Source organism: Gallinula chloropus, assembly GCF_964237585.1.
Source record: "Gallinula chloropus genome assembly, chromosome: 5".
Classification (NCBI taxonomy): domain Eukaryota; kingdom Metazoa; phylum Chordata; class Aves; order Gruiformes; family Rallidae; genus Gallinula; species Gallinula chloropus.
In genome coordinates, this window is record NC_140090.1 from 77,489,066 (window position 1) to 77,510,805 (window position 21,740).

The 21,740-nt window shown below is 51.4% G+C and overlaps 1 protein-coding gene across 1 annotated transcript; it reads left to right on the top strand.

Moving 5' to 3' along the window:
- Positions 1–13,018: 13,018 nt before the first annotated feature.
- HMX3 (H6 family homeobox 3) lies at positions 13,019–14,187 on the top strand (the record flags this gene model as incomplete). The annotated part of the gene is made up of 2 exons (XM_084265120.1): positions 13,019–13,334; positions 13,580–14,187. 2 exons carry the CDS (start codon positions 13,019–13,021, stop codon positions 14,185–14,187), a joined length of 924 nt encoding a protein of 307 aa, XP_084121246.1.
- Positions 14,188–21,740: the final 7,553 nt, after the last annotated feature.

Genomic DNA, 21,740 nt, shown 5'->3' on the forward strand with positions numbered 1-21,740 from the left:
AAATGCCAAAAATGAAATAACTGAGAGTAGGAGCTAAATTAACCAGGAGCTTTTCATAGTTTCCCTTCCAAATTCATTTGTATTTCCCTTCCTTTTAGGAAAATACACAGGCTTCCAAAATAAAACTGAGAATTTGGGATCATCTGATTTTAGGTTTGGGACAAATGCTGTCCCCTGTGATTTCTGTTGCCATGGGGCTGATGTGGCATTGCTCTCCCAGGTCAGCAAGGCGTGTAAGCACCAGCATCAGTCTGCTGTTACTCACCGCAGCAATTAAACACATGCTAAGTTTTAAACATATGATTGTTACATTAAAATCAATAGGGCCCAAGAGCGCGCCTAAATTAAATGCCTTTCTAAACCCAGCTGGAGTTTGGAAAAGCAGCTCTATGAGTAGATGGCTAAATCCTGCTGAAGTTTTGGGGACCTTTCTTGGGGCCCATGAGAGCAGGAGGTGGCACGGGCGTGCTGGCTGTGCTGAGTGTGGTGACACGTGCCAGCTGTCCCTGCGGGGACCTGAGCTGTCACCCAGGGAAATCCCTGTGCCCTGCAGCCTGCCACACCGGCGTGCTGCGCCCTGTCTCATGGGTGGCTTGGCTAGACTCTGTGTCTGTGTCCACAGACACCAACACAAATGCTGCCTGCTTCCTCTACCACCTTGTGAATCCATTCATACGAGTAGAAAGGACAGGCTGGAGCACTTGTGTAAGACAACATACACACAGGATGCAAGAGCAAGCTCAACTCTGCATTTCCTCCTTTCACCTCCTTGCTCAAATCCTTTAATGTCCCACGTGTTTATTTTCCTCGGTTGTATTTGATCCATGGCCAAAAAGCCTGCCGAACCCCCTGCACAGCCTGGACTAGGGTTGGTCACTCCTACCCAAAAGCAAGCCTGCAGTCTTGGTTTAGGAGGGGAAGAAGCTAGACCTTTTTCAGGTTCAGAACAGCCCTGAGAGCAGAAGAACCCCTGCAAGATCTGTTTTTCTAGATAATTCTTTTTAGGAGTGAAAGCTCAGAAGAGAGTTTGCATCAGAGTAAAACCTCCAGGCCCAGAACTTTGCTGCAGCTGAGATATACCAGCTTTATTACTGCCCCAAGGTGCTTGCTCACATCCTTCACTCAGGAAGGGAGCGTTGTACATAGGAGCTATCAGAGAGGGAGTTCGTATGGGCCTGGGCTTTTTCCCACCCAAGCCACCCAGCAGGACACGGATGGGCATCCATCTCCACCACGGTCCCCATCTCATTCCCTAGGGCTGGATGTTTTTTGATTAAGGAGAGAGGCATGTTCTCCTTCCTGGCAAAGTGTTGTTTCAGGACTCCTCACTGAGCTTGTCCAAGGTTCCCCCAGTCTGAAAGAGCAAGGGAGAAGGGGAAGACTTTGTGTAAATAAATTCTGGCAGTTCAGCTCTGAGGCAACATTTTCTCAGCTGTCGGTGTAACAGCTTCAGTTGTTCTTTCCAACCAAGACCTCTTTTTGCAAGCCATGCCCAACCCTGGAGGAAGGCTGACATCAGAGGACCTTCCCAACAGATCATCCCCTGCCACCCCTGGGTGCTATTTCATTGCTGAGATTTATATATAAACACCAGAAGTTCCAGTCGCCAGGTCTGAGAAGCCCTTGTCACCCTTATGGTTGGAAGTAATGATAACAATTAAAACCACACAAGCTCTGCGTTAAACCGCTTACATCCCCTGCCGCGGGTGTAATCGATACAGCCCCAGCATCCAGATGAACCACTTCGTCTTTACCACCTTTTGGAAATCACTTAATCACCCATCCTTCCCCTACCCCAACTAGACTGCCAGGTCTTCAGGGCAGAAATGGCCCGAGTAACAGTAGTTTAGTGCTTCAGACAATGAAGTCCCAGCCTTGGCAGTCTTGTAAATGCAAATAATTAATTTCACGTTGTCTCTTCAAGAACAGGAAAGGGGGAGTTTGAAGGAAGTGATTTAATTTGCTCCGCTCCTTTCCTTTGGAGTGAAATTGAAGGCAACAATTAGGGTGACGAAGTGGGAGGGGCCAGGCAAGAAGGCAACTTTGAGACCTCTGAGAAAAGATAACTGGAGCCTGTAGAGCATTTATTATAGGTAAGGCCGGCACGTGAATCTGAAAATAGCCGTGTGTGTATGACTGATATTAAAAATGACTGATTTAAAAGAAAGTGCTTCACCTCTGTTGCCAACCAGGAAGGCAGGTCTCTAGTATTCGCAGACTTAAATGCTGCCAGTATTTCACGTTAGGATAGTCATAAAGTTAAAGGTTAATAGGCTGTACAAATGACAGAGTTTAAAGGGAAAAATGAAGATGGGAAGATTTCTAGCGCTTAGGGAACGTTTTAAAAATGAAGCTCCTCTGCCCAATGTAATTTTTCCTGTGTTCCTTCTCACGCTGTTGATCATTATTGAAAATATTTCTATTTGCATAAGTGATTTCTCCTTCGCTGCCCACCCCTGTTTGCTTTCTGGATCCTCCTTACTTCCCCCAAGTACGTGATGAGTCACAATCCTGCTGCCTGCCGTAGCAGCCTGCTGCCCTGAGAATGTCATGGGGCCAAGTGAAAGCCGGAGCCTCCGAGGGAGGATGGGCTGGGAGACCCAGGGAGTGAGGAAGGCTGTTATTTAATTGTGAGTCATTAGAGTTGGCAGGTTGAGGAGGAAGGCAAACACGTGCGCTGCTGGAAGCGGGATTTGGTTGTGGAGGTTCAGGTCGGCTCAGCAGATGCTGTGGAGCGGCAGAAGCGTATCGCTGCGTCAGCCATGCTACGGCGGGTGGGCTGCGCTTTGTTCTCTGATGCTGGAGCTAGAAATTAGAGCCTAATGGTGAGATTAACATGGCTGAGATAAATGCTTTTACACTGAGACTGCCAGTTATTGCATTTGCTTTTGCACTGATGAAGAAGAATTCTCCTTGGGTCCTGCCTGGGCCTTTCAGAGCAACTGGAAGAGTCCGTGCCTTGAGCATCACTTCTCACGGCACATTTTGGGCTGAAATTGTGGTGAAGCGTGGCTTTTAAAAATGCAGTGTCTCTTGGATGGCCCAAATGCTCTTCCCTCTGTCTGATAGGTTCCTGCTGATCACAGAAGGATTTAGGGTGGAGGACATCTACTCCAGCCCTGAAATCAAGGTGGTCTTTCTCATCTTGCCCCACTAACAGCTACAACACACATCCTAAGGCTGAGCTATGATAAGCAGTTGGCAGTGAGTGAAAGCACCTTCCAGCCAGCATTTATTCTCACTGCTTTCTCCATGCAAGCAGTGACTGACAGCCTGCCCTGGGTGAGCAGAGACCCTTCCTGGGTGCACTGCCTGGGAGGCAAATAAAAAGTCTTGGCTCTACTTGGCTTTGGCGCCTGATGCCCCATGGGCCTCCCAGTGCCCCTGCTTGTGGCTTTTCTTTTTCTTTGGCTAGCTTCTGCTTTTCTTCAGCATGTCCTTAAAGAGCTTCTGGGCCTGAGAGATGCTGAAGTAGTCAGGTACTCCTGGTTTACTCTAGTCTGAGCAACAAATAGATATGGAATAAATACGGCTGTGGAGCAAAAGCCTCCTCCGCTCTGGAGCTAAAATTAAGTTTAAAAAGGACCATGCCTCGGTGTTCCCTCTGGTAATTAATTTTATGCCTTTGCCACAGGACCAGACCTTGTATCTGCACAGAAACTTCCTGAAGTTGTAGGAGGTGAACCATGAAGAGATGCTCTGAAAACCAGGACACCAGGCTTCACATTCCTTGAGCTCAGAGTGTGGTAAAACCAGCGAGCTCTGATCTTAAATGTTTTAAGGATTGCTGTTGTTCTTGGTGTCCTGGAGCAACGACTCAAAACTGTAGAGGAGCCTTTTCATGCTTTGGGAAAATGTACACAGCATATTTCCACAAACTTCTGTGGAACTGCCAAGAATATTGAATGGTGAGCTCTCATTTTCTCCCTCCTTTTCTTGAGTTTCCATGTTCCACCCCTCAGCTTCTACCATGCTATATATCTTCCTAACACTGTAACATTAATTTAGCAGAACATGATAGCTTTGAAACTTGTTTAAAAGATGTGGAAACTATTTCTTTTATATTTAACACTGCATAGAACCCGATAAAAATATTTAACAGTATTAAAGCAGAGGTAAACCCACCATAACCTACCTCCTTGTTCCTCCCCACAGGGACTAAAACGCTGAGTAAAAGAAATGGACTGTAAGGAGAAAACTGCTTGCAGTGCAAATAGATTTCTCAAGAATTTCTTTTGGATGAAAAACTTTTGCAGGAGCTCTGGCAGCTTTGCCACAGAGACCCACACGGCACTGGGTTGGGTGGTAGAGCCCTTCATCCTTCTGCATCAGCAGGTTGCTTGTGGAGTCAGGTCTGCGGAGTCAGTGGAATTGTTTGTGTGAAGAAGTGCTCTCCTAAAAGCAAAGGCTCCTTTCTCTTTGGCCCTTTGTAATTCCTGGTTCTTCGTACGTTTTTACAGACAGACGGAATGGTTATAATGTTCCAAAATAAAAGAGAGTTTTCTTTTTGAAAAAGAGGTTGTGCCTAAGAGCTGAGTGTGGAGAATGCAGCCTGCAGCCTTTTATTAGCTTCATTCACTCTAATATATCTGCCTCGTATGCCAGCAAAAGTATAAACAAATGGCAGGGTATTGGTTTTCCAATACCAGGGTTTAAACCAAAGGTATAAAAAGCATATCCTATCTGCCGCTATTTATGAAACAATTAATATTGTCGATGTCTTTTCCATCTCCTCCAACGTTACACACACAGCATAAACTTTGATATATCTCTTAAGAAGCACAAAAAATACCAACTGGAGAATAACCAGGGCAGCACACCAGCTCTGCTGGCAAGGGAAACCATGTCCATGTCTCCTTATAAAATGCTTTGCTATTAAAATAAACCAAGGTGCAATTCTCTTGGATTTGCCTACTACTCAGGGCACGGTGGCCAAAGAGTCCCGGTTGCTGTGGATTTATGTGCAGCCAATGCTTGGGCTGTTCAGGACCCTTTTACGGTCCCCGATTCTCCCCGTTGCCCCTCGGATCTGAGGACTCGAGCCTTCACAGGCGCCCACCCGAGCCTGCAGCAGAGCCGGCCCCGCAGGCTGCGCACAGCGGCATCCCCCGGAGCCCCCCGGGGGATGCAGGATGGGACCCGCGGGAAGGCGCGCAGCCGCGGCGGCGGGACTCGCCCCCTCCCCATCACGCCCCCTCTATAAACCACGCCTCCGTGCAAAGACACGTCCCCTCCTCAAAGCCACGCCTCTCAGACGAAGCCACGTCCCCCCCTCCCCTCTCCTGCGCTGTCCGCGGTGCTGAAGGGGACCGCGCCTCCGCGGCGCGGGGTGCTGCAGGTGCGGTGTCAGGGTACCGCTGCCCAGCGCAGCCGTCATTCTCCTCCAAGCCAGAGCGAAGGGGGAAACGTTTTGGTAAGGGTCCCACCAGGCGGCCCGAGCTTCCCAGGCGCAGGTTACGGGGGGCAGCTTTGGGTCCCTGGTTTAACTGCCGCCCCCACCCCTGTTTCGCCACCTGAGAGCTGCTTATCGGCCGGTGCTCTGTGTGTGTGTCACGCTGCTGCGAAGCCTCCCGATCGATATATTATCATTTCCGAGCTTGATAATGAAGGTGAAGGGCGTGATGAAGGACAGCTGGAAATCCTGACCGGTGCTCTGCAATCTCTGGTCAGCCTCAGTGGGTTACACGTGTGCTCTCTGGAGCAGAATCAAATCAGACTCTCTAATGAGAGAGAAGGTGCTTTTCCCCCTCCCTCCTACCAACCCTTGCCGCCAAAACCCACCAAACAAACAAAAGGCAGAGGTATCATCTGCCCATTCGCCCTACAGCCTTTTAGCACACCCTCCTTGTCACTCCATCATGGTTTGCATGCACTGCTCTGTATAACGCACTTCTCATGGCAGCATGATGTGGACTACATGCAGCTTTACTGACTGAAATATTTGAGTCCAAAGCAATCTGTAGGGAAATAGAAATACATTAAAAAATAGGGTTTTTTTTAATGACAGCATTGCACAACTTCTTATGCACTGGGAATGCAACATATGGTAAGAATGAGCATCAGGATGCAGCTAGTGTTTGCTTAATATGTCAGGATTATTATTTTGTCAATTCTATTGCCCTGTAGTACTTAAATGTATTGCATTCCATGCATATGCCATGCTGAAATTGTTCCACTTTCTGTCATAGGTATTATTATTTGCCCTATCTGCCAGCTTGAACAAGATGTTCAATCATACACAGTCTCCCTGTTCTTTTTCCCTAATGTTTTTCATGGGCCCCTGATGCAAGCTAAAAAAATCTACCTCAGGTAAGATAAGGTGAAAAAGGTCCTCCTTGTTAGTGCTTCATGGTTGCTTCCCACACCTCTAGATGAGGAAGGAGTTTCAAGCCACCAGGCTGAACTGCTCAGGTCCCTGTGTCTTAATGTCAAAGACAGCCTCCTGTTCCCAACCTTGTCATTCAGTTATGCAGAAGGCAGTGGTGCAGCTAAGATGGCTGTGATATTGATGGAGCTGAGTATTGGAAGTTTAGCACAACAATGCATTTAGTCCTTCTGCTTCTCTCCACCAGCACTGCTTTCATCATTTATTACTAATGAATTTCTGATATAAGTTGCTAATGTTTAAGTAAAATATATTGGTAATATTTTCTGCCTGATGCTTGCCTTTCTAATAGATTTCTAATAGTTCAACTATGTAAAAAAAATGGCAATCCATACTACATGAATGTAAAGCTGCAGCTCCAGGGAAGGGGATTTGGAATTTGGCTTTGGAGGACAGAACTCTTACCCCAGTGCAGCCATGTGGATTTGAGTCGTTATAATATAGAGAGAACATGGAAATAAGAAATTTCATTATCTAGGATAAGGCTTTTCCTGGAAGGTGCATAAACAGTACATGGAAGGAAGCTCAGACGTCTTCTCTCTGTTCTGTTCTGCAGAACTGACACGGCAGTGATGTAGTGATGTGAGCACCTGAGCTGCCCACGTCTAAAGACAAGATATCCCTTTGATACCGCAGCCAGAAGACATAGAAGGAGCCTCTTGTGGTGTGCACATCACTTGGGCTTCTTGGGATTCCTGAGATGTTGAGCTTGCCAGAGGAGGAGCCTTCCCTGGGGACTGGCGGGTGAGACAGAGCCATTAATAAGTGCAGAGAACACCGAGGTCTTGACATAGAAGCTCTTGCAGAAGCAAAAAATGGCCCCATCATTCATTTATTGCAAAACCACAAAGCTATTTTGGGGATCTCCTAGTTCAGAACAAGCTGGTTCAGATTGCCATCCCAGTTGTAACAGATGTCCTTAGGGAAATTAGGGTGATTTGGGGATCTTTTAGTGAAAATCAAAATACAGCCGACATTCAGCATGCACGTTCAGCACAACTCGTGCACAATTGCCAGGGATCTCTGATATGGATGTGGGAGTCTTTAGAAGTAGCTGATTTTTGAGTCAATGGGCTGTAACACTTTTGAAATCAATGATTATTTAAGAACTCCTAAAACTGCACATTGTCTAGCTGCTGCGCACACAAACACTGGATCCACTCCACTCTCTGTTGGCTCTCTGCAGATGGATAACGTGGATCTGAGGTCTGAAGGCTGAGTGTGGATTATAAAATGCCTTTTCTAGCCAGGCCAGTAAACCATTCACCACACAGCTTTGCAGCATTCTTTTATTTCAGTGGGAGCTGAAAATACTCTGAGCTTTTCAGGTGTGGCTCCAGGATGCTCACAGATTTTGATAAATAAGCTATTTGTGGCCACAAAGAGAACTGCTTATTTAGGATTTCACCAGTGCTGATGTTTACAGTTTATTTCGAGGGGTTTTTTGGGGGGTTGGGTTTTTATTTTTGGCATCCTATGTGATAACTCAGATTTTATGACTTGGTATATAAGCATCAGTCTTCGGATTTAGATAGAAGCCTTACCTTTGGAGGAGATGTTAAAGCACAGCACAGGTTCTACCTTGAAATCCCCCCACCCCCTGTGATGCATTTTGTAAGAGATTTCCTGCAGTATATTTAGCTGCCCCCTATTCCATGGGTTCACTTGTGAAAGTGATAAACTCTGCGTGCATGACTAATATCAACACAGAGATGATTAGGCTTTCTAGAAATTAGCCTGGTGGGCAGGTCACAATGACAAAACCGAAGGATATGATGTATGAGTTTGGGATAGCTTCAGAGCATCGTATCACCTTATGTAGAGCACATGGGAGATGAAGACCATATTTAGATCACATCATTTTCCCACCAGGTCTCTGTCCCCATGAATATATTCCAAATTACACAGGAGTTTGCAACAGAATCTGTTTCACAAAAACATTGCAACCTAGGCTTTTTTTAATTCCTATTTCCTGTGAAAATGATGTCTTCATGAGTCACACACAGGACCATGATGGACCTCAGAAATAAAAGTCTCATAAATTAAACCACCTGCTCTCTTGCAGAGCTATGAGATTGTAATATTTGGCAGGAAAGACTCTCAGCTCGATGAGAAGCTGCCGGAAAACAGACTTACAAAGCCTTCTATTTAAAGGTACAAAAATGCCATTGTAAGGCATAATAAGGGAGCAACTTTAACTGTTCCAAAATACCTCCCAACCCACACACATGGCATACACACTGGCACACTCAGCCCAGTGAAACCTGAGAGCAGTTACAAAGCACAACTCCCTTACAGGTTTTCTAGTCTTGAATGAAACGTCCTTATCAAATACACCCCACAAACAGGCATTCCTTTGGAGGAGAGAGTAGCATCCCTTTTCTGGGCAACCTCTGTTTGTTTCCAATCGTGCACTTCAAAAGGAGCAGCTGGAAGAATGACAGAAATGGGGTGTTTCTGAATAACTCAGATTTCACAAAGGCCCCAGTAGCATGGGATGGTTTGCAGTAGGAAGGGGAGAGCCACTGACAGCGGCTCAAACTCTACAGGAGTTACTCCCTGGTGTTCCCAAAATTGTTTTTGGCTGCCTGGGCAGCGTAACAGCAGGTGTAAAATCTGATTGGGGGAAGAATTCATTCTGATTGCCTGGGGAAGGGGTGTTTCTGTGTGGAACAAGCTGTTAACTATGTTCTCACCCCTTCTTTCCTCTCCCTCCAAACATCTAAACCCAGGTGCAGGCAGCACTTTGGCACTTCCCCAAGTCAGCCATGAAAAATGGAGTTGTGCCTCAGTGGGTTACTGTTTCCTGCCACTGGTGTGAAGGAAAATGCTGCAAACTTCTCCAGGAGAGCACAGGGCTGGTCTAGGGAGAGACTTCTGTCCGGCACATGGCAGGATGTGCAGGAAGAGGTCCTGCCCCTTCATCAGAAGTAGATACAAACCACATTGCTTCTGCCCTGCAGTCCTCCCATGGCTGGGCTGTTGGGCTGGACAAACAACGGCAGAGAGGAGCTAAGCACAAGGAATTGGCACTTTCCTAAACTCCCTTTGGGGTGGCAAAGGGGAAACTGAACCCAAAGGGACAGACGTCTGTCACCGGTGGCTACAGGGGGAGGCACAACAGCTAGAAAGATGGCACAAGAACCTGCGTGAGGTGTAATTATTGCAGGCTGCTGAGGGCAACTTCTGCCAGGAGAAGGGGGCTGGAAGCACACTGCTCTGTGAGCACAGGACATGAGCAGGATGTGAGTGTGGCACCACAGAGTCCCACCGAATGGATTCATGCTCTGGCTAAGCAAGAGCGTAGCAGCTCTTTGGAAGAATAATGAAAAAAAGAAGAGGCAGTGCTGAGACAGGATAAATAAGGAGATAAATCACTTTGCAATACAATGCAAGCCAAAATCTGAAAATAAACAATTACTTTAAATCATATCAAGCACCTATCACAAAGATCACATTTATACAATCGATCCGTGTGTAAATTAGCCAATTAATTCTGAATTGGAACACTAATGAAATAATAATTATCTGTTTACAATGGAATGGTGTGGGTGCAGATCTGGAAACAAAATGAAAGGAGGACTGCAGCAAAATCCACTCAGCTCCATCACCACTGGGCATTAATTGCTGGCAGGGGGATAAATAAAATACATAAATATGTGAGAAACCCACGTGCTGTGAACGACAGAGATAGAAAAGCTCTTTTAGAGTATTGCTTGCATTTTTTCTTTATTTTTTATTAATAAAAAAAAATTGCAAAGTGGAAATTTCTTCTAGCATCTTCAGAGGTTGGCTTGGGTTTTTTGTCCCTGCTTGGCTTCCTACAACACGTGGCTGTTTACCCAGAGATACTTCAGAGAGATTAGGGTTTCGTAGTTACCAAAGCACTGAAAGATGGATGGAAAAGGGTGGGAGCTTCAATGCAGAATTATTTTGGTGCCTCATGTCTCTATGAGAATCTTTGGTGAGATGAAGAAATGTGCTGGGGTCTTCTACAAGAACTTTGCACCCTTGGCTTTTCACAGAGGAGCTGCAAATAGATAAGCTAGAGCTTTAGCCCAGGTCCTCATGTGATGGGCAAGAGCCCTGGTTAGGTGACTATCAGCTGTATTCTGTATAGAATCTGCTTACTATCTCTCATTTTTCTCTGTTTTCTGTATAGAAACTGTTTTCTATCTCTTGTTTTTCTGTATGTTCTACCCCAGAATCAAGGAGTTTTTCCACTGAATACCATTTCTTCAACAATTCCTGATGAGCCTTACTTTGCCTGATGCCTTTAAATGAAAGAGTTAGTAACAAAAACAGGATGTTTCTGTAAACTATAAATTGATGAAACCCCCCCCAACCCCTATCCCCAAGATGTGTTTGGTGTCCTTATCATCTCTGCACCTGCTTGTCTAAACTGCTCCTTGCAATGACACTAACAGTTTAGAAATGGTCACACATGAGGCAGTGATGTACAATGAAGATATATGAAGTATCATGCCTTTTGCAACCAAAAATAGTATGTTGTTTGGTCTATGTAAATTTCCCCTGAATTTATAACCCCAAATGTATGGAGAGAGGCTGAACTCCTGGGGATACCTCACAAGCACTGGGAAATTTGATTCAGGTAGGCAATGCCTTGTTTCAAACTGCCAGGAGGTGCCTTTAAAAGGGAATAGCAAGAGAATTCAGTTGTGTTTTATCGGGGCATTAAAAGATTTAAATGATTCGTGCTCCCCTACACACATGCTGCTGAGACTGAAGCTCTGCTGATGCCAGGGCAGGTTTTGCACTTCATGCTCACATGTACTTCAAATATTTAGACACATACCAGAGCTAAGAGGCTGCTATGTTTCCCTTTCCTTCCTTCCTTCCTTCCTTCCTTCCTTCCTTCCTTCCTTCCTTCCTTCCTTCCTTCCTTCCTTCCTTCCTTCCTTCCTTCCTTCCTTCCTTCCTTCCTTCCTTCCTTCCTTCCTTCCTTCCTTCCTTCCTTCCTTTCCTTCCTTTCCTTCCTTCCTCGTTCCCTTTCCTCCTTTCCTTTCCTTTCCTTTCCTTTCCTTTCCTTTCCTTTCCTTTCCTTTCCTTTCCTTTCCTTTCCTTTCCTTTCCTTTCCTTTCCTTTCCTTTCCTTTCCTTTCCTTTCCTTTCCTTTCCTTTCCTTTCCTTTCCCTTTCCCTTTCCCTTTCCCTTTCCTTCCTTTCCCATTTCCCTTTTCCCTTCCCCTCCCCTCCCTCCCCGCTCCAGGATGCTGATGCTGGCCCACGTTACCGGTTCAGCCCCGGACGGGAGCCACACCTGCCCCCGAACCGGGCGGTGCGCGGTGTTACCTCTGTAACCGGAGGTCCCGTGGCGGCTCGCAGGGCCCAGAGCCGCCCAGCCCGGGCCGGCCCCACCGCCGCCTTCCCGGTGCCGCGGGCTTTAGCGCTGTGCGGTGGGTCGCTGTTAGCGATGCCCCGGGCGGGACCCCCGTGCCCGCCCGTCCCGGACGCGGACGCGGGGCGCTCCGGCGGGGCGGCGCGGCCCGGCAGGGGGCGCGCTGTGCCCGGCGGCGGGGCCGGACCCCGGGAGCGGCGGCTGGGCCGTGCCACCGAGCCCCCGCCGCGCCCGGGACCTGGTCGCCCCTCGTCCCGCCGCGGGTTCGACGTGCCCCCCCGCCCCCGCTCCTGCGCGGGCGGTGGGACCGGCGTCGGGAGGCTCCGTGGGGAGGTCCGAGGAGGGGAAGGGAAGGGAAAGGACGGCGGGGGAGGCGGCGCGGCCCCGGGAGGGACCTCCGGCAGCCCCGCCGAGCCGCAGCCTTCGGCAAAGTCGTTTCTGCCCCGAGGCGGAGCCCAGCGCGGCCCGGGCTGGCGGAGAGAGGCGGAGGGGGCTGCCGCCGGCTCCGGGGGCCCGGTTGCTTGGCTCGGAGCCGCTCGGCCCGCTGTCGCCCCGGCGCCGGCGGCTTTTGTTACCGGCGGTGCGGGGCGGGGGTTGGGGGGGGGGGGGGGAGGAGGGGGTGGGGGAGGCGGCGCGGCGGGGCGAGGGGAGGTTTTGTGGCAGGAGCGGCACGGTCCGTGCCATTCGCCTCCCGCCGCTCCCGTGGTGCCTCAGCCGAGCCGGGATCCCTTTGTGCTAATAGCCCCGTCCTCATTTGCTGCCTAATTGGACTATATAAAGCCAATAACGGGCGGGCGCTCGTAGCCTCCAGCCACAGCAGCACGTCGCAGGGGGGGCCGGGGCCGCGGCGGCAGCGGGCAGGGGCTGCGCGGAGCCTTCTCCTCCCGGCTGCCTCCCCGCCTAATCCCATTTGCCATTGTGCGTGCCCAATCGCCGTGTGCTCCCCGCGTTTAACTTGGATGACATTTTGATTTCATCATTAGCATCCGGCGCCAGGTTGACGCAGCAGCAGCGGCGGCGGGAGGCGGCGGCGGCGGCAGCGACGACCCCGGCTCTCCGCCTGCCCGCAGCAGCCCCCCGGTGCCGCGGGCTGCGCGGGTCCCCTCGGCCCCCCGCCCTGCCGCCCCCCCATGCGAGGGGGCCCCGGCCGGCCCCGCCGCCGCGCTCCTACGCCGCCCCGCCGCGCCTCTCCCCCGCGCCGCCGGGAGCCGCCACCTGCGCGCCGGGCGCGGGCTGCGGGGCCAGCGGCGGGCAGGAGCCGGGCGGGCACCGGAGGATGCCGGAGACCGGGCAGGAGCCGCCCAGCGCCCCGCCGCCGCCCCCCAAGGAGTCCTTCTACATCAAGAACCTGCTCAACGGCGACCCCCCCAAGGCTCCCCCCAAGCAGCCGCGGGCGCTGTTCGCCCCTTCGGGCAAGGCGGCGGTGGACGGCGCCGGCTTCGCCCTTTCTCAGGTGGGCGACCTCGCCTTCCCCCGCTTCGAGATCCCGGCGCCGCGCTTCGCCCTGAGCGCCCACTGCCTGGAGCGCGCTCAGACCTGGTGGTACCCCTACGCCCTGACGCCAGCCGGAGCCCACCTGCCCCGCACAGAAGGTACCTTTCTCCTATCCATCCATCCATCCATCCATCCATCCATCCATCCATCCCACCATCCCGGCGGGGCGGCAGGGACTGGGAACGACGTGGGGAGGGAGGGTAGGCTTGCGACGGGGCGACGCGGGGGTCCGGCCGGCTCGTCCCGCTACCCCCGACGGGGCGCGGGGGCCGGGCGGTGAAGGTGTCTCTTTGTGTCCCTTTCCCCCACCACCTCCCTCCCCCCCACCACCCTTCCCCTCCAGCCGCGGAGAAATCCCTGTTGAGGGACTCGTCCCCTGCCTCGGGCACCGACCGGGACTCCCCGGAGCCGCTGCTGAAGGCGGAGGGGGAGCAGAAGGAGCTGGACTCCAAAAGCCCCGACGAGATCGTCCTGGAGGAGAGCGACTCGGAGGAGGCGAAGAAGGAAGGAGGCGCGGAGGACTGGAAGAAGCGGGAGGAGAGCCCAGAGAAGAAGCCCTGCCGCAAGAAGAAGACGCGCACGGTGTTCAGCCGCAGCCAAGTCTTCCAGCTGGAGTCCACCTTCGACATGAAGCGCTACCTGAGCAGCTCGGAGCGGGCCGGCCTGGCCGCCTCCCTCCACCTGACAGAGACCCAGGTGAAGATTTGGTTCCAAAATCGCCGCAACAAGTGGAAGAGGCAGCTGGCGGCCGAGCTGGAGGCGGCCAACCTCAGCCACGCCGCCGCGCAGCGCATCGTCCGCGTCCCCATCCTCTACCACGAGAACTCGGGCGCGGAGGGGGGAGCGGGGGGCGGCGGAGCCCCCGGCACCCAGCCCCTGCTCACCTTCCCTCACCCCGTCTACTATTCCCACCCCGTGGTCACCTCCGTGCCGCTCCTGCGGCCCGTCTGAGCCCGCCCGCCGCCGATGCGCGGAGAGGCGCGCAAGTCACCGGCCCGCTTGTAAGTACTCCAGCCACTCGTGCGATATCACCCGGCCGGCGTCTGCGGAGCGGGGAGGTGTTGGGGAGGGGTGCGGGGGGAGGAAAGAGGGGTGTGGGGGTAAGGGGGAGACCCCCTCGGCGGGTGGTGCTAGGAGGAAAAGTCACGAAAATTTAGAAAATACAAATAAAACTGGGATTGGGGAGGGGAGGGAAATGGAAAAATAAGGAAAATGAAAGCGGGAACTTGTAGAGAACCCTGGAGCTGTCACACATTTTGTAAACGTGGACAAAACCCGCGGTGGTCTCTGTGGCTTTAGTTTTATTTTTGTAAAAAAAAAAAAAAAAAGAAAAGAAAAGAAAAAAAAGAAAAAAAAAGAAAAAAAAAGGATAACAATAATTAAAAAAAAATAATAATGATCCCAGGCCACTCCTCGAGATTTGCCAAATGCTAACGGGAAGCTGAATTTCTGTTCCTTTCGGACCTCTCCTTCTGCCTCCAAATTATTCAGGCTCCTGATCCTGTCGTGACTCAAACTTCATCGACCGCGGCTTTTCATAAGCAGCCCCCGGTACCGATTTGCCTCTTTGCTTTCCCCTGTTTTCTACCTTTCGGTTTGTGTCATGGGACTTTTAACGAGCGGGAAATACAGCCTCAAAGTGAACAGTCAAATACACCTGCCCGCTTTGAGAGACCCTTATTTATTATCGTTTACTTAGATATTTTTAATCCTTGTTCATAAATTCTTGCTTTCCTAGTTGTTGAGCTGTTTTGGGTTTGGTTTTGGGTTGTTTTATTTTTTTTTTTTCTTGTAAAGTTATTTCCGTATTTTGGGGGGGAAAGAAAAAATCTGTACCCTTTTGATTTCTTTTGTAATACTAATTATTATTATTATTATTATTAATTATTACTATTATTGTACTTTTGAACTGTGCAATATTGTACAACGATTCTGAAAGCACTGCTTTTATTTGAACGGCGAGGAAAGGGGTTTTTTTAGCATTGTATAATTGCGTTCGTTCATGTTGTACAAAATCAAATAAAGAATTAAAAGAGAAGGGAAGCGAGAAGAGAGGAGCAGGGCACGGGAATAAGCATCAGCCTGGCTTATGCGAATAAATAAGGGAGATTCGGTGAGCTGGGCGCTTTAAGTGAAGGACAATCAACTTTAGGATAATTTTAATTTATTTGATATGATGTACAGTTTTCTTCTGAAGTCCATCGAGTGTGTGGATTTTAATAGGCAGAAATCAAGTGAGGAGTGGACACCTCTAGTCTCTCTCTGTCTTAGTGTCTGCTCACCTGTTGTCTGACAATTGTTTGCTGTCTTCCCAAGGGTTTGGGTTGTTTTCTTTATTTTAATCCCCCTTCCCCCTCCCCTTTTCGGTTGTACTCTCTGCCCTCCTGCTATCTGTTAGGGATCGGTCCTATTTTTAAAACAGCCTATATTGTTATAAACTTAATGTTGTGGTGGAAAAGAAAAAAAAAAAAGAAAAACAAACAACAAACAACAATAAAACCCGTTCCTTATCATTTTTTAAAGTGTGGCTTCGGGGGTGGGAGTGGAGGTGGGGGGTGTGGAACCCAAATCACCCAACCAACCAAAGAAACCACCCCAAGAACAGCAGAAAAAAAGGCCAAGCGGTGCCCCTGGGAGCGCTGCCGCCCCGCTCGGGCTGGGGCTGCCGACCGGGCTGCGGGGACCGTGGGCACGGAGCCGCCTCCGCCGGGGCTCCCCGGGAGCGGCTGCCCCGAGTGCCCCTCCGACGGGGAGCGGATGGACGGGTGAGGGGGTTGTGGAGGAGGTGGGGGTGTCTTTCCCAGCTGCGCCGCAGCATCGCGGCTGGGTGACACCGAGCGAGGGGTCCCGGGCCCTCAGGTAGCTCCGCGGGCCGGGGAAAGGGGGGGCGTGGGGGCGTGGGGAGGGGTCCCTTCCCACCCGGGGACGCCTCTCCGGGGGCTTCCCTTGAACTTCTACCCCCTCCTTCTCTACCCTTATCGGGTGTTTCGCCTCACGGCGGGGGTCGGTGCCGCCCTTTCCCTTCTCCGGCGGGGGAAGGGGGAAGGGCTGCCGCAGGGGGCTTGCCCAGAGGCACCCTGGGGTGCGTGTGTCCCCCCCCCTCCACGGGCTGCGCCCTCTGCCCACGGCCGGAGCCGCCACTCCTGTTAGTACACCCGGCGCTGGTATTCCGAGATAGGATCGTTCTCCGCTTCCCGAAGATTGGCCCGAATCGACGTGTTTATAGCGCCGAGGGCAAGACTTGGGGCCAGAGAAATCAAAATAAAACGCAGCGTTGCGAGAAGATAATCCCGCGTTTTCTTTTCGTTTGGGATAAAAACCCCTGGCAATGGGTCGTAAATGAAAAATAAACAGAGTTTCGGAGTCAAAATACGCTGCTCGCTGTGTCGCCTACAAACAGAGTGATGCCTTTGCTGTTTGCAGTACTAACTTTGGGACAAGTCGCTTGCGGCTCATTAAAAATATTGTTGTAATAGCAAATACATCTTCCCATTTTACAGCGCGGGACCACGATGTTATCAAAAGGCGAGAGGAAAAAAAAAAACCTTATTTATTTGTAATCCGTGCCCAGAAAACTATTGGGAACAGTCCGGGCCCTTCTCCGGCGGTCGCCCCCCGCCTGCGCGGTCCTTACGCGGGTGCGGCCACGGCCGGGTCCGGTGTGGACAGAGGGCATCGGCCCGTCCTGCGCATCCCGGCTCTGTCAGGGGTATTTCTCGGTAGAGGTTTGATTTTGGTGGGGTGGATGGGGCTGGGGTAAGCGCTCTTTTTTATTTTTTTTTCTTTTCTTTTTTTTATTTTCTTTTTTTTTTTAATTAAGAAAAAATCAAAGAGAAAAAAAAAAGATAGAAAGAAAGAAAGAAAGAAAACCAGAGCCCAGATTTTCCGCTTCTTGCTGCTTTTACACGCCGAGGAATCGACAGCAAACAACAAGCTGTGAAAGCACGCAATAAAGTTGGGCGGGGGAGTGAGGGAGTTGAGACCCCAATTCGTTGGCGTTACGCTGCTCGTACCCCTCCTGCAGCAGGACTGCCCGGGCTGGACCGGGTTTTCCCTCCCTCCCTCCCAGGCCGGGAAGGAGCTCTCGGACAGGGATGCTGCTTTCCGATCGCATCCGCAGCCAGCCGGGTCTGGCGCTCAGGCTTTTCTCAAGCCCTCAAGAAGTCTCCCCCAAACTCTATCCTCCCCCCCACCCCAAATGCTCTTGAGAAAAGGGAAGCGAGTCGTTTCGTCTCTCCCTTCCAGGGGCGAGATGACATCGGGCGGTGGATGCCCAGCGAGCGAGGGCTCTGCGGCAGACCCGGTGGCGTTGAGCCGCTCCCGGGAGCGGAGCGCCAGCGAGGAGAGGGACAAACTCCCATGGTAAACACACACACACAAAGAAGAGATACACACACCGCCCCCACCCCGCACCTCCCACCCTGCCCAAAGTTTCTGGAGAGCCCGCATCAACCGCTGCCCTGGGATAGAGTGAAACCAATCGCTTTGAGTGACGGGGGAAAAAAGAATTAAGAATCATCTTTACAGAGGCTAGAACTGTTTGGCAGGGAGGTTGGTGCGATTCAAACAAAGTTCCTTCATTCCTCCAAGCTGTTAGCAAACTCCGCGGCCACTTCTGTTTACTGCTGCCAACCCGGCTCGGCAAATCTCTGCCTTTGTTTGCAATTCGAGAGATAACGGCGGTTCTTCTCGGCCACTGGTCTGAGCTTGGCTGAACAGAACTCGCTCGCCTGTTTGTGGTCGAAACACACATGTATTTCTTTTATTTGGTAGTAAATAGAGGCTCGCTGTGTACAGCAAACAGCGGGGGTGGGGAGGGGGGAAGGAAAGATATAAACTTCCCGTCCATCACATTTAGGGATTCAGAGGAGTTTTGCCTCCCGGAGGGCTGAAGTAGGGACCGGGCTGCGCGGTTCGGCCCCTCCAGCAGCCGCACGCTCCCGGCGAGCGAATTTGGGAGGTTGGTAAATTTTTTTAATTATCGTTATTATTATTATTAGGGGTTTTTTGGGGTGGTTTGTGGTTTTTTTTTTTCCTTTCCATCCGAAGGCTTTCAAATTTTCTCGAACAGGTTGGTTTTCGTTCTGCCGGCTGTGGCCGAGCAGCGCAGGACACAGAGGTTGAGGTGGGGGGGACGGGGACAAGCGGTGGGGACACACGGAGCCGCTCCCCGCTCCATGGGAATTATCCCGCTGTAAAACAGTGATGGAAATACGCGGGGGATTTTTATTTATTATTTTTTTCTCCCCCCCCCCCCCCCCAAATATGCTGCAAGTGTCTCTGTAATAATCACTTTACTCTATCGACTTGGTATAGTGTGCTAACGGAATGAGAAGACCATTAAGAGCATTAACAGATTGGTACAGCATAATGCTTCAGTTCGTATTGATCGCGAAACGTCTGTAAAATATTGTTTCAAATGAATCTATTGTTCCTGCGCTCTTTCGGCGGTGTTGATGACCTTGGTTTGTTCTCGCACCATCCAAAATTACCCTCTCGCCGTTCCCGTCTGATTGGGAACCGGGAGACGGGACCCGCCGTCCCCGCCGCCCCCCGGCCGCCCCCGCCGGACCCGTGCCTAAGCGAACGCGTGGTCTGAGCGGTCGGAACCACCTCCAAAAACATCGAATTAAAGGCAACCCGTCCCGGTGTGATTGTGCCCCCGCTTGCGGGGAGCGGCTCGGCCGTGCGTAGCTCCCCACCGTGCGCGGATGTCGAGGTAGCGCTCGGGGTAGATAAACCCCTTCCCCAGGACCGCTAGATCCCCTCCCCGGGACCGCTAAACCCCCTTCCCGGGATCGCATCCCCGCGTTAAGCTGCAAAGTTGCCCAACAGAGAGGTCTAAACCTGTTTACATCAACATCAAGTGGAGGGGTGGGGGGAGGTGTGGGGGGGAAGGCACATCCTGCATCCTTTCCCCAGGCAGCCCAGCACCTCACGACCCCCCGGGGCTCACCCGGGTCGGGGGACGAAGGGGGGAGCGGGGAGCGGAGTCCGCGCCCGGGGGCCGTTGGTGACTCTCCCGAGCTGGTTGTGAATATTTCACATCCCAAATCGGTCAATCCCTCTGGTTCAGCTCGATGCCTCCGATTTAAAACTCCCTCTCCCCACGCCCCGCCGCGCTGGAAGGGGCCGTGGGACGCCTGTGTGTGTGTGTGTGTGTGTGTGTGTGTCCCACCCCCGCGGGGACACGCGTGTCGCCCAGGCAGCGTGCGGAGCATCCCCGCCGAGCTCTCCCGCGGGCCTGGGAAGCGGCAGCTCGACGGGAATGAAACCTCCGCTTCTCTCAGGTTTGGTCACCTGGTCTTTGCTCTCCTGAGCTCCGATATTTTAAATAAATATAAAGAATCTCTTGCTCTCCTCAGCTCTATTCGCCTTCATGATGGAGTGGAACCATCAGATTTTCATCAAAGTTCTATTAAGTGAAACATAGGTTGCAGGGCACCCTCTGATTGAAACAGTTTAAATTTTAATTGTGTTTTTAATTTGACATATAGTTGCAGAAAGGAATGACACTACAACGCCAAGGGGCGGTCGATTTTCTTAATTTCTCCCAGAGGAATTGATGAGTCTATCAGGCCACTAGATTGGAAACACATTAAAGCTCTCTGGTTAGGTTGTTAATTGGAACTTGATGGATAGGGGGCCTTGGATAGGCTATGCTGATCCAATCTTCATGACTTTCTGTTTTCCAATAAATTACACGATTCATTTTCCAGCCACAGATTACATAAATTGTACACCTCTAGGGCTCTCTTTTTCAAATAGGGAGCCCTTTTCCCCAAAAGCCTATTGCGAGATGTCATTTGCACCAAAAAACGAGCAGCAGAGGCTCTTGAATGAAAATCGAAACATAATCAACGTTTATACTTAGAAAATTTATTGAGATCATTTTCTCTGGTATTTCCTTATTTTAAAGTTTGGACGCGCCATATATCATAATCCACACGTGTAAAGGGGGACTGTGTTTAATATTTATCGAAGCTTGATTCCAAGATCAAACTTGTTTATGACTTCATCTGTCATTTCAGAGGGAACCTTCTCCCGATATTACGGCCGCTCAACAAGCCTATTTTCCGAGTGCTGCAAAAGCAGCGGAGATCAATTTTTATTAGGCTCCCTTTGAAAGCTTGCTCAGGGCCACTTTAATATCGAGCATTGTAATAATCTGGAGATCTAAACTTTAAGCGTTCGCTCTGTCTTTCAAAGTTTATCTTTGCCGCGGCGTTTGATCATCTGTGCCCCGACGGGACGGGCTGGCGGGGTGGGAGGGAGCGGCCAGCCGCGGCTTGCCCACACGCAAAACCCTCACCGTGGCCGCTGAGCCTCTCTGCCTTGATGAATATTTGATCAGATGGTAATGAGAGAGAGTGGTTGGGTTGTTTCCCCCCACCCCCGCCTCCCCGCTCCTTTCGCCTCCCCGCGGGAGCGGAGCTGGGGCCGTCCCGTCCCGTCGGTCCTCCCCACCCGGCAACGAGCATCCCGTCGAAGCAGCCGTGGTTTATCTTTCTCCTGAAGGAAGTTTCGCCTGAAATAGTCATTTCAGGATAATCTGGTCGTTTTCTCGCTGAGGCCGGGTGGAGCTCACGGCTTTCCCGTGGCGCTTGGACATCCCGCCTCAGCCAGCATCCATCTCTCACCACCTCGGTCCGGCCGCGACCACCCGGGAGGCTCCCACGGGCAGGACCCCTTTCCGTGGGGAAGAGAGAGCCTCGCCAGGGGCACACCGGTCCGCCGGTGGGCTGTGAAGAAAAGGATCGGTGCCGTAGGGCGGCAGCTGGAGGCCAGCGGTGCCACTGCGGTGTCACGTCGGGGGGAGCGGGGATGCTCCCCGGTCGCTCTCTCTTCCCCGCTCCGGGCCCGTCCCCGAGAAGGAGCCGAGGGCTGGCAGCCCCCGAGGGAGGAAGGTCTCCCTTGCCCGGAGCGGGTCCCCTAGACGGTTTTTGCCCGCACCCCTCTTTGCCCCGCTCCCCGCCTGCGGGAGGGGTGCTGGGGTCTGGGTGCGGGGCCAGCCGGGGCGGCAGAGCGGGATGAAGGACGATTTCTTAAATTGTATTTCAGTGCGGGGTCTTTCCGGGTTAATGAGCTGACATCATGATTAAAGCTGACCATTTGTAATGTGTCGCGACCCTGTTGAAAAGCACTGAAAAGGTTAATGTGGTAAAACAGGACAGCACCTGCCCCTCACAGGGAGAGGAGGAGCTGGAACACTTTTCCTAATCAATTAGTCCATTAATGAGTCTATCAAGTAGTTAAGTAGTTAAAGATTATGCCGCTGGTCTGGGTAACAGTCGTCATCTCGCTATACCTAATTATATTATAAGTACTTTATTCAATATACCAGACATAATATGGTGACTCGGAGTTAATGAAAATGTCATTTTAAAACGTCTTGACATTTGTCTCTATTGATTTGTATATTTCCATCCCATTCTTTGCTTTCCCCGATTTTTAATAAATTTTTTTTTGGGGGGGTGGGGGGGTGGGGGGTGGCGGGTGTAGGG